The 12,327-nt window shown below is 51.1% G+C and overlaps 1 protein-coding gene and 1 pseudogene across 1 annotated transcript in view; both read left to right on the top strand.

The window, feature by feature from the left end:
* Positions 1-10,155, top strand: part of USP22 (ubiquitin specific peptidase 22) — a 55,769-nt gene extending 45,614 nt beyond the window's left edge. Inside the window, exons 9-13 of the mRNA XM_053563231.1 lie at positions 3,449-3,575; positions 4,239-4,330; positions 5,921-5,983; positions 6,494-6,643; positions 7,208-10,155. Of these exons, the coding sequence (XP_053419206.1) occupies positions 3,449-3,575; positions 4,239-4,330; positions 5,921-5,983; positions 6,494-6,643; positions 7,208-7,250 (475 nt within the window). The 3' untranslated portion in view covers positions 7,251-10,155. The remainder of the gene's footprint in view (positions 1-3,448; positions 3,576-4,238; positions 4,331-5,920; positions 5,984-6,493; positions 6,644-7,207) is intronic.
* LOC128567144 (uncharacterized) lies at positions 1,921-2,036 on the top strand (annotated as a pseudogene).
* Positions 10,156-12,327: the final 2,172 nt, after the last annotated feature.

The raw sequence follows: 12,327 nt of genomic DNA, 5'->3' as shown, positions 1-12,327 counted from the left end.
GATGGCAGGATTTTTAGAGCATGAGAAAGGGCTTTCCAAACCCAAATGTGGGAAAATGGGATTTTTTTTTTTTTGAGACAAAGTCTTACTATGTTGCTCTCGGTAGAGTGCTGTGGCGTCACAGCTCACAGCAACCTCAAACTTTTTTGGGCTTAAGCAATTCTCTTGCCTCAGCCTCTCAAGTAGCTGGGACTGCAGGCGCCCGCCACAATACCTGGCCATTTTGTTGTTGCAGTTGTCATTGCTGTTTAGCTGGCCTGGACTGGCTTAAACCCACCATCCCAGTGTATGTGGCCGGCACCCTACTGACTTGAGCTATGGGCATAGAGTCTGTTTTTCAGATTTTAAAATTTGGTATATACTGTACTAAAAGTCTGTTTTATGAATTAATTAATTTATTTATTTAGAGGCAGTCTCATTCTATTGCCCTTGGTAGACTGCCGTGGCTTCACAGCTCACGGCAACCTCCAACTCCTGGGCTTAGGTGATTCTCTTGCCTTAGCCTCCCAAGTAGCTGGGACTATAGGCGCCCGCCACAACACCTGGCCATTTTGTTGTTGCAGTTGTCATTGCTGTTTAGCTGGCCTGGGCTGGGCTTAAACCCACCATCCCAGTGTATGTGGCTGGCACCCTACTGACTTGAGCTATGGGCATGGAGCCTGTTTTTCAGATTTTAAAATTTGGTACATACTGTACTAAAAGTGTTTTATGGGTGGGTTTATTTATTTTTTTAGAGACAGTCTCATTCTATCGCCCTTGATAGACTGCCGTGGTGTCACAGCTCACAGCAACCTCCAACTCCTGGGCTTAGGCGATTCTCTTGCCTCAGCCTCCCGAGTAGCTGGGACTACAGGTGCCTGCCACAACACCTAGCTATTTTAATAGCAGTTTGTCAGGGGCCGGGTTCGAACCTGCCACCCTTGGTATACGGGGCCAGCGCCCTACCCACTGAGCCATAGGCACTGCCCGTGTTTTATGAGTTTTATTGTTAATAGCTACCACCTGTGCCAGAAGTGCTTTTAACATGTCCCTTTGTCACATAATCTCTCCCTACTGCTGGAAAATTAGTTCCCCAAATACCTAGGGTTTTTAAAATTTTAATTATAATTTTTTTGAGGCAGAGTCTCACTCTGTCACCCTGGGTAGAGTGCTGTGGTGTCACAGTGATACAGGACAAGTGGCACCCAAGCCAGCTCGTGGAGCTGGGGGGTGTGGACTGGCTGCCTCCGCCTTGGCAGTGTTGGTGCGGTGGCAGCAGAACCAGTGGGCTGGAGGGTGGGCAGGGGGCCCCATTTCCTAGGCCTGGGAATAAAAGGGATCGTAGCCATTCATTTGTGACCCAGACATGATGTCCCAGACATGCTAAATGTAACTACCAAGCTCAGCTAAATATAACTACCGAGGGCCTCATGGGACTATACGTGTGTATACACCCCTAGACAAAGAGCCCAGAGACAGACAGAGAGCTTTTCTCTCCCAACTTGGGTTTTCTCTCTCTGCCAGGAGTTCTGGCACTTCTGTATTCTTTTCTGTAAATAAATGCTGTCTTACCACTGATCTGTGGTCTGCGGATTCATTCTTCGAATCGCTGAGACCAAGAACCTACTGAAGAGCAAAATTCTGGTGTTAACAGCTCACAGCAACCTCAAATTCCTGAGCTTAAGTGATCCTCCTGCCTTATTTTCCTGAGTAGCTGGGACTATAGGTACCTGCCACAATGCCTACCTAGTTTTTTTTCCCCTCACTCTTGCCCAGGCTGGTCTTGAACCCCTGAGCTCAAGGGATCCTTTCATTTTGGCCTCTAGAGTGGTAGGATTACAGGATTTCCCCTGCCTTTGTGTACCATTTCATTGGGAGGCAGTGACCATTTGCAGCCCAGCCTCTTCAAGGCCACAGCTTCATATAGACAGTGAGTGTCCTGTCTACGGCCATACCACCCTGAACGCGCCCGATCTCGTCTGATCTCGGAAGCTAAGCAGGGTCGGGCCTGGTTAGTACTTGGGTGGGAGACAGTGAGTGTCCTGAGGCCACAGGCTCTGGACTCAATGGGGAGGGCAAAGCTCAGCCTTGAGAGGCTGGAGCACACTCCTATGGTGTTCTTGGGCACAAACCCTTGAATCCCTAGCCAGGGTGACTTGAGACCTGGGTGGAGAGTGGCCATAGCAGGGACACTCCACCGGGTCTCCTCTGTCAGAGCTGGGTGGCAGTGGGAGAGAGTTGTAGGGCAGGGGGGTCCACCTGGTGTGGACCTGTGGCTGGGGGCATCTGTGGCTCTTTGGACATTGGGGTGTTTGGTTGAGTCCAGTGGTGCTGCTCCGGGACCAAGGTGATCTGCCCACTAAGTTCCTGTGGCCCGAGCGGGCCCAGCTTTGCACCAGTACGGTGATGGCGAGGGGAGGCGAACCCTGGGTGTGGACGCTGCTCACAGGCGTTTGGGCTAGTCTGGCTCCCTGTTACTAGAAGAATGAACTCTAGTTAACCTTTTTATGTTGAGATAGTTGTAGTTCCCCTGCAGCTGTGAGAAATGACAGCCAGGTCCCATGTACTGTTTACCCAGTGTCCTGCAGTGTTGTGGCTAGCAGCACAGCCAGATGGTGAGGACATCCCAGTACCTTTATCCATAAGGTCTCCACAGCTGTGCCTCCTGCCCCCTCCTGAGCCCTTGCCCTCATGGGTTTCTCCAGGTCTACAGATCCAACATTTCAGGATTATGCAAATGAAATTATATAACATGTAACCTTTGGGATTAGCTTTTTTTACTCACCGTATTCCTGGAGATTCACCCACACAGTTGTGTGGATCACTGGTCTGCCCCTTTTCACTGCTGACTAGTATTTCATGTGTGGCTATACCACAGTTTAACCACTCACCTGCTGGAGGACATCTGGGCTTTTTCCAGTTATTGGCTGTTATGGGTAAAGCTGCTATAACCATTCATATGTAGTTTTTTTATGAATGTTAAGTTTTCATTTTTCTGGGTCATATTTAACTGAATATGGTATGAAATTAGAAATTTCCCCAGGCCTTTGAATTTTTTTTTTTGTGTGTGTGTGTTTTGGCCGGGGCTGGGTTTGAACCCACCAGCTCTGGCATATGGGACCGGCGCCCTACTCACTGAGCCACAAGCGCCGCCCTGAGTTTTTTTTAAGATAAATGTTTTTTAAAAAATAGTCAAAGAAGTTGGAGGAAAAAATAATTTTTCTTTCATTGTGAAATTACAAATGTTCTTCACTGCATGTGTATGTTTTGGGGAGAGATCTCAACCCATTAGAAGTGATAGAATTTTTTTTTTTTTTTGCAATTTTTGGCCGGGGCCCTTACTCCTGGTACCACCTCTGGTATATGGGGCTGGCGCCCTTACTCCTGGAGCCACAGGTGCCACCCAGAAGTGATAGAATTTTTCTCCTCCTCATCCCGGTCTCCTTTCCCGGTGTTATGTGCCTGGCAGGTTCACCAGACCGGAGCACTTGGGGAGCAGTGCCAAGATCAAGTGCAGTGGCTGCCACAGCTACCAGGAGTCCACCAAACAGCTCACCATGAAGAAACTGCCCATCGTGGCCTGCTTCCATCTCAAAGTAAGTTTTCCAGAAAGCCAGATCCACTGGCTTGATTTTTAGTCCACAGTGCAACTTGGAGCTTGCTAGTTTGGCAGACAGAGGACATTTATAATTGTACTTCATCAGTAAGGCATGTGGAGAAGCCACCGTGAGGGTGTGAGCGGGACGACTCCTGTCTGTGCCACAGGAAACAAAATGTAGGGTGAGAGTTCCTCTGGGGAGGGTTAGGATGTGGTTAAGGAGTCAGCAGGCTTTTCTGTAAAGGGCCAGTTAATGGACAGTAAGTATTTTAAGTTTCATGGCCACATATTCTTCTTTGCTGTATTTTGCTACTTTTAATACACAAGACAGCCACTCGGAACTAACTTGCTGGGTTTGGTGAGTGTCTTGTCTGGTGAAAGTAACAAAATGTTCAATTTTGCTGCCCGTGGGTATGGGCAGGTCATCTTGTGCACTTGGCTGGGCTTGCTGTGAGATTAGATTACTTTCTGAACGGTCTCTTCCTGTCAGCACTTCATGTGGGGGTATGTCTGGATCAGCATTGTATAACTGAGTCTGTGAGCTCTCTGTGCAGCCAGAAGACACTCAGAAAAGTAGACTTTGAGGCACAGAGAAGCGCCATGGGGCCACTAACTGGTAGCTGATCCTGCCTCCCTCTCTCTCCCTCCCCTGTTGCTGCAGAGATTTGAACATTCAGCCAAGCTGAGGCGGAAGATCACCACTTACGTGTCCTTTCCCCTGGAGCTGGACATGACCCCCTTCATGGCCTCCAGGTGGGAGAGGGTGTCTTCACCTGCCTCGGGGTGGGGGTGCCTTGGCCCTGTTGGGGTGGGACCCAGCACAGTCCTCATGACAAGGCGATTGCTGAGAAACATCTGACCTGCCACGATCTTCACCAAGACACACTTCAGGGATTTGTTTTCATCTGATAATAGTTTTTGCTTTGGATTCTTTTATTCTCTATCCACTTTCAAAGTTGGGAAGTCACCAAGATGAGATCACAGTGAGGAGGCAACATTTTATTTGAATGAAGAGAGTTTGAAATACAGATGTACATTGATGTTATAGCTGTAGATTTCATTTTCCTTGCTTTTCAACTCTTTATATGATGGACCATCCTTCAGAGACCAAGCTGCTTGCTAGGGTGTGAAACGTGTTAGTGTCCTCTGGCTGCTATAACAAAAGAGCCACACGCTCAGTGGCTTAAAACAGTAAGATTATTTTCGTCATGGTTTTAGAGACCAGATATCTGAGTCAGATGTCGGCAGGGCCACCCTTCTGTGAAGGGTCCAGGGAAGAGTCTGAAACGTTCTGGCTGCTCCCTCACAGGGTTCTGTCTCTGTGTCTGTGTCCAGTTGCCCTCTGATTCTCCCTCATAGAAACCTTGGTCACTGGACTTAGGGCCCACCCAGATCACTGGGTGGCCTCGTTCAGATGTCCTTAACTTGATCACATCTGCAGAGATCTGTCTACAGTATCTCAGGTTCCAGGGACTGAGATGTGGAGATTATTTTTTTTAGGGGACACAGCTCAGCCCATGGCACCATCTACAGCAAATTGCCTTTTGTATCTCCATCTTCCCAGGGTCCGTCCTTGTGGTCCTGCCCCTGTGGAACACAAGTAACTATTTCAGATAAAGCAAGACCACTAGGGTGTAGCTCTGTTGTCAGCCTGTGACCCTGTCCCTAGGAAAGTGGGCCATGCTGACCACAGATTTCACATGGCCAGGAAGCTGATGACACGACTTGTCATTGTGATCTCAGAGATGGTGTCTCTGCTGTCGATGGAGTCATGGCTGTCATGGGTTTTCCTGTTCCCAGCTGTCCCTCTCTGTCTACCAGGAGATGTGCTGGTCATAGACACTGACCAGCGGCAATCTCTGTCTAGGTTGTTGAGTGGGTGTAACTGACATTTCTCAAAACCAAACTACAGTGGGGAGAAAGAATACTTATCACCTGGTGTGTTATGGACAAAACTTGGCTTTGTCTCAGATCCAGCTCCTGTCACAAAGCCTATTCAGAATTTCTTGGTTGTGTGTGGCCCGGGATGTGTTCCTCCTAAAAGGGCACAGGGCAGTGCTGCCAGGCCAGGTGCCCTGGGCACAGGCATGCCTTAGGCAGTTCTCTTCATGGCCCAGCTAATGTGCTCAGGTAATGGGGGATGGGGGGTAGGGGTCACTTGTGTCTACAGCAGAATTGCAGGAGAACGAGAAAGCACAGACACGCCCCTGAGCACTGGCCTGGCGGGCTGACCTCACGAACCATGGTGTTGCCAGAGCCTGTGTCTCTGCCTGGTGATGTCACCAGAGCCCGTGTCTCTGCCTGGCGATGCTAAGTGGTGCTGTGTTCTGCCATTTGTCACAGCAAGGAGAGCAGGATGAACGGACAGTACCAGCAGCCCGTGGACAGTCTCAGCAGTGACAACAAGTGAGTGCTGCCTAGCATGTCCCAGCGCCTGGGTGTTCCCAGGCGAGTGGCTTCCTGCGTGCCACATGGTGTCAGCAGCTGTCTGGGGCCACGTGCACTGTCCACTTACTGTCTGGCCAACCTCTGTGTTCAGTGGGGGAGGGACTTCCCACACCTCTGTCATGTTAGTGCTCCCACTGTTGGGGAGCCCGTCCTCTCCTCTGGTCTCTGGTGGGAGTGGCTCATCTGCACAGCTGCACGCTGCCCTCACTGCCTACATGAGGCCTCCTCTCCTTCCACTGCTCTTCTTCCTGTTGGTGTTGGAGAGAGCTAAGGCCGGGGTGTGCTGACATGCCCAAGCTGTCTGCTGCCACCTCCGTTAGACTAATTCCAGGGAGCAGCTGGAGTGGGCAAGTCAGGGGTGGCTGGGCCCTTTTCTCCAGGGTGCAGTACTCTGGCCCAGGCCATCTGGTGTCTGACGGTGATGGTGTCGAGCCAGCCTCTCTCCCCCACTCCTTCCCTCCCTCCTAGGTACTCCTTGTTTGCTGTTGTCAACCATCAAGGAACCTTGGAGAGTGGCCATTACACCAGCTTCATCCGGCAGCACAAAGACCAGTGGTTCAAGTGTGACGATGCCATCATCACCAAAGCCAGCATTAAGGACGTGCTGGACAGTGAAGGGTGTGTCCAGGGGCAGGAGAGAGGCCTGCTCAGGCAGCTCTGCCTCCCCTCTACTCCTAGTGCCATTCAGGGTTGCTCACCTTCAGTGGCCCAAGGAACTTGGGTGTGTTCTAGATAGGACGCCATCCTCAGTGGGTCATCAGAGGACTGAGAATGGGCCCTCCAGGGACCCAGGGGATCTCCCTGCCACAGATTCCTTGAGCAGTGGCAAAGCCCCCAAGAGGCTTTACACAGAAGATGTGTTTGTTCGGATAGCCTCAAGGGCAGCAAGGGGCACTTGGGCTGGACGTGTGGCCAGTGGTCCTTGAGGACACTGGGCCCCACACAGGGCAGGACAGTCACAGTGGGGGCAGAGCTGTGGGAGGGCAGGGGGCTTCCTGCGGGGAATGGTGCCACCAGCCAGTGAAATACTCCTTGAGGACTGACAACCAAAAACCATCAAGTGAGAGATCAGACTGTGGTAGGACTGCAGAAGGCGCCAGGCTTGCACCCTGGTTTGGGCAGTGGCTGGGCCCTGACCGGGCGAGGTCAGCTGCGAGCCGCCTATTCTGTCTGTCCCCACAGGTACTTGCTGTTCTACCACAAGCAGTTCCTGGAGTATGAGTAGCCTCATCGCAGCTGGTCAGAGAAAATGAAGGCAACAAACTGCGACCCTCAAGAAGCGATCCCCAGCCTCCCCGACCTCAGGACACCACCTACCACACAGGCGTGCCCTGTGGGTCCCTCTGTCCTGGGACCCTCAGGGTCGAACCGACAAACACAGGTGGTGGGGGCTCAGGAACTACACAGAGATACACCATATGAGGGTGTGCTTTGGCGGGGAGGAACAGAGTGGCCCTGTCACCAGGAGTCCCTGTGGTCCCGAGTATGAGTGGACAGGGAGCCTCGGTACCAAGCAGCTGCTGCCTGGTGCTTCCTGGTGCCTCCAGTGGTCTCCCAGCTTGCAGTTTAGAAAGGTGCCCACCTGTCTTTTTTTTTTTTTTTTTTCTAGAGACAGAGTCTCACTGTACCGCCCTCAGGTAGAGTGCCGTGGCATCACATGGCTCACAGCAACCTCTAACTCTTGGGCTTACGCGATTCTCTTGCCTCAGCCTCCCAAGCAGCTGGGACTACAGGTGCCCGCCACAACGCCCGGCTGCGCCCACCTGTCTTAAAATCATGAGTCCATTAAAGCAGTGAGCAGAAAGACGAGGTGGTGTTCAGGGAGGCTTCACCGGCCCTGCCCTTCCTGAGGGTGGTGGTAAGCTGCAGAGTGCAGGACCCTTAGCCTCTGTGTTTTCAGCAGCCAGGAAGCAGCCCCCTACGCCTGTGGGACTGGAGACACTAAGTCGGTTTCTGAGTGTGTCTGTTCTCCAAGATAACTTAGCATCAAACTGCATGTGGAAGCCTCTCTTGGTTTTCTAGAAATAGGCATTTTCTTATCCCCCACCCCTTCTCTCTCTTATTCCATGATGGTGAATTTCATAAATGTAATAATAGCAAAGTGAGTGAATTACTGAGTTGATACTGAAATTAGATAGTTGCTCCTTTGTTCTCTAGAGTGATTCTTGCTTTTACCTGGTGCTTGTTTGTTGCCCCTCAGCATCTGCATGTCTGGTCAGTGGCCTCGGGACACAGGGGTCTCTGTTATCTTTGTCTCTGGGGTAGACGCAGCCTCTCCCGGGCGTTGACTGGCTCCCACCCTCATGTTTTTCACCTTTGTCCTCTGTCCCATCGCCCTCTGTCACTGCCTGGTGGCCAGCATGCGGGACGCAGAGCTGAAGCGGCTCCTCTGCTCTGTGTCTGTGCAGTCTCGGGTGGTGGGAGCAGAAGGACCTCCTGAGGGAGCTCTAGGGCAGAGCTGAGGAAGCAGAGCAAAACGCATCACTGCTTGTAAGATACTTTGCATGTACTATCTCTTCAAACTCAAACTTAGATCGTCTGTTTCTGAGAAATTATAGGGACATGGGGGAGGAGGTGTTTTTTAATATAGTTTGTGGAGCAGCCATCTCAAGCTGTGCTTGTCCTGGAAGCCCCCATCTCCACCTGAGGTGTGGGCCCTTCAGTCCTGGAGCGCAGTCACCAATGTGAAGGCTTTGCAGTGTTTCTCACGAAGAGCCTGGTGGTCGGCATTGCCGGCTCTGTGCCCGTCTCCGCAGATAGATGAGTGTGGCTGTGTCTCAATAAAGCTGTGTTTATGGATATGAAAATCTGAATTATAAATACTTTTCATATGTCAAGAAAGTTTGATTTAAAAAAAAAAAAACTAAAATGAGAAAAAGCCACACAAAAGCAGATAGGGACCAGCTCTGGCTTGCTAGCTAGTGAGGCTGGAAGTGAAAGACTTGGGGCAGAACCCCCCACTCTGCATGGTAATATTTTCTTTCAGAAGGGTAGGGACAGCTCCGAACAGGAGACACTAGGGCAGGGGAAAGGCCACCACACCCTGGACCGAGTATGGCACGAGCCTCAGTGATGCAGGTTTGTAAAGCATTTGCTGGATTAATTTTCCTTTATATTTCTGCACTTGGAGCAAGTGGAGGCATGTTTTAAGATGAGCACTAGTAAATGTGGGAGGGCTTGAGTCAAAGAAGCTGGTCCCACATGACCCTATATGACAGTGGGGGAGGGGTTGTTCTTGTCAGGAGGGTTGGCTGCATGGCCCCCGGGGCGCTAAGTGCTGTCTGGTGCCACTGCTGTGCTGGGTGCTGTCCTTGGGCCTTCTGGTGGGGTGTCCTGTGGCTCCCCAGGCCCCACCCCTGTCCCTGTTGCTTGTGTTGGGGCCTCAGCTGCTCTAGGAACCTTAGTGCTGGTTAGGGAGATGGAGTTGTTTCATTTTTTGAAAGGCATTATGTTAAACTTTTGTATCCAAATTAATTCCCCTCTGCCCTGGTGTTACCTGCACATGGCACTAGGTCCTGTGTCTGACTGGAATCCACTTTGTTAGGAACAGTTATTCACTTGATGGCTTTGGAAATCTGTTCTTTTAGCTCACCGTCCAGCTATAAAATTAAGGAAAACAGTTTTCCTGTTCCTAGTGACCTGTGTGTCAGGCTGCTTGTCACAAAGTGTATCTTACCACTAAGGGACTCGCTGGCTGGTGTGAGAAACAGCCGGGACTTTGGTGAAACTGCTCAGTAAGGTGGACGGACCCCTCTCCTCAGCCAGTGTGAGAGTTGTGAGTGTGGGGTCTGCTGGGGGCCAGGCTGGGCAGGAAGCAGGTGGCTGCTCAGCTGGGCCCCTCCCGGCCACCCTGGGCCCGCAGCGCCCCCGTGCTGTCGCGTCTCTGCTTGGCGTGTGTGCTTTTCATCATGTACGGTTATTGTTCTTTTGACAATTCAAGTGACTGTTTTCATTTACTATGACTTTGACAACAAAAAATTGTAACGATTTTGCTGTGGTTGAAGATGTTATTGCCAAGATGTTTATGCTTCTTTACACCCATTGTTTTGGGGAGCTGTTTGATTCTCTCCTCCTCCCCTACTGGCTTGTAGTCTTCCCTGTGTCATAATAAACCTACAATTTATTCTGAATTTCCTGGTTTTCCCCTTACTACTCCTCCCCTACTGGCTTGTAGTCTTCCCTGTGTCATAATAAACCTACCATTTATTCTGAATTTCCTGGTTTTCCCCTTACTGACACTGGCAGCTAAAGAAAGGGTGGCTGGAGGGAGGACACAGCCAGGGCAGGCCCCCCAGCCCTCAGTGCCCAGAGGCGTCTCTGGGTGTTGGAAAGCACATGTCCTCGCACACCTAGCTCTTCTGTAATTGGTGGTGGTGGACACACCTTCCTCTGGTGGGTAGGAGGGTGACATCCAGGATTCAGGGCAGAAGTCAACCTCTTAGGCCTTTAAGTGCAGCTTGAGTCAGCCCTGCTGTGAGGAGGGAGCCCCAGTTCGCAGCAAGCTCCCCATGTCAGGAGGTGGTGCTGTGCACGTTAAGTCCGTAACAAGCACAGAGAAAAACATGCATAGCTGTGGGAGTCCAGGGCTCTGCACTGGTTGCCAGGCTGTAGCTGACCTCTGGGACGTCTTCTGCACCTGGTGCTGAGCCTGCACACTTCCCCTGTCCTGAGCTGGTCCAGGGGCGTCCAACTTGTTTTCTGCCACACATTGGAAGAAGAGTTGTCTTGGGCCACATAGCAAATACACAAACACTAAGGAAAGCTGATGAGCAGAAAAGTCCATGCCTACATGATGTCTGACACCACAGGGTAAGCAAAGTCCATGCCCACGTGATGTCTGACACCACAGGGTGAGCAAAGTCCACACCCATGTGACGTCTGATACGATAGGGTAAGCAGAGTCCATGCCCACTGTGACCTCTGACACCACAGAGTAAGCAAAGTGAGTTCTCAGTTTGGGCACCCCTGGGTCCTAGACCTTCATTCCTGAAGCACGGAGGTTTGGATTTTACTTTCTTAAAGTTTTTTTGTTTTTTTTTGCTAGGTTGCTCAATGCCTGTAATCCCAGCACTGGGAGGCTGAGGTGGGAGGATTGCTTGAACTCAGGAGTTCGAGGCTTGTCTGAGCGAGCATGAGACCCCGACTCATGAAAAAAATGGAAAAACCTAGTCGGGCGCTGCGGTGAGCTCCTATAATCCCAGTGGCTTTGGAGGCTGAGGCAGCAGGATGCCCACAGCCCAAGTCTTGAGGTTGCAGTGAGCTACAACACCATTGCACTTCACTCAGGGCACAGGGTAGAACTCTGTCTCAACAAAACAAAAACAAACTTTTTTTAAAGACCCTTTTAAAGAGGGTCTCTGTGGTCCAGGCATCAGTCTAGCTCACAGCAACCTTCAACCTATGGAGTAAAGTGAGTCTCCTGCCTCAGCCTCCCAGTAGCTGGGTCTACGGAATGCACCTCCATGGCTGGCTAATTTTTTAATTTTTTTTTACAGACATGGAGTTTCTCTGTGTTGCCCAGGCTGGTCTTAAACTCCTGGCCTGAAGTGCTTGTCCCAAAGTACTTGGATTACTGGAGCGAGCCACTGCACCCAGATGGCCTTGCCCTTTTTGGATGCTATTGTTGAAAACTGTTGTGGCAAGTTCTTTCCTTTATGTGTAAACACTGGAGACTGTGCTAGCCCTGGTCCCCACTCTTCAGACTCAGGAGAATGTTGAGGGCTTCTATTGCTGTGTGTCCCTGGGGGAACATTTCCCCCACTTTGGGGTTTAACATCTTTAAACCAGCAAAGCTCAAATTTTTCAGGATAGAAAAAAGAAATATTCCCACCTTGAATGTCAGACCCAGTATGCTCTGGTTGTCCTGGTCTCTAGTTAAAATACAGCATTCATCTGTGAGAAGCTGTGTCACTGCACCGCAAATCCCGGTGGCATTGGAGGGATAGCCTGGTCCATGCAGCCTGCTGTTGCCTGTCTATGCTGAGCTCTGAGCACCCTGGGCAGAAGCGGTGCAGTGTGAACTGCCTGTGGGTATGGGGCAGGCACACCCACGTCCTAAATAGGGGCTGTGCCAGAGTGACATCAAGTGGACTCTTGAGTCAGTCTGGGTGTCTGCCGACTTAGAGCAGAAAGTGGAGCTGCAACCCTGAGGCTGTGCCCTGAAGGCCCACTGCTGGCCCTGGCAGGTGAAGACAGCCTGCTCAGGTGATCCATAACCTGGAGGGCCCACTGCTGGCCCTGGGAGGTGAAGACAGCCTGCTCAGGTGATCCATAACCTGGAGGGCCCACTGCTGGCCCTGGGA

Source organism: Nycticebus coucang, chromosome 15, assembly GCF_027406575.1.
Source record: "Nycticebus coucang isolate mNycCou1 chromosome 15, mNycCou1.pri, whole genome shotgun sequence".
NCBI classification, from domain to species: domain Eukaryota; kingdom Metazoa; phylum Chordata; class Mammalia; order Primates; family Lorisidae; genus Nycticebus; species Nycticebus coucang.
Note: the sequence above shows the minus strand (reverse complement) of the source record. Positions and strands in the feature narration are given on the sequence as shown.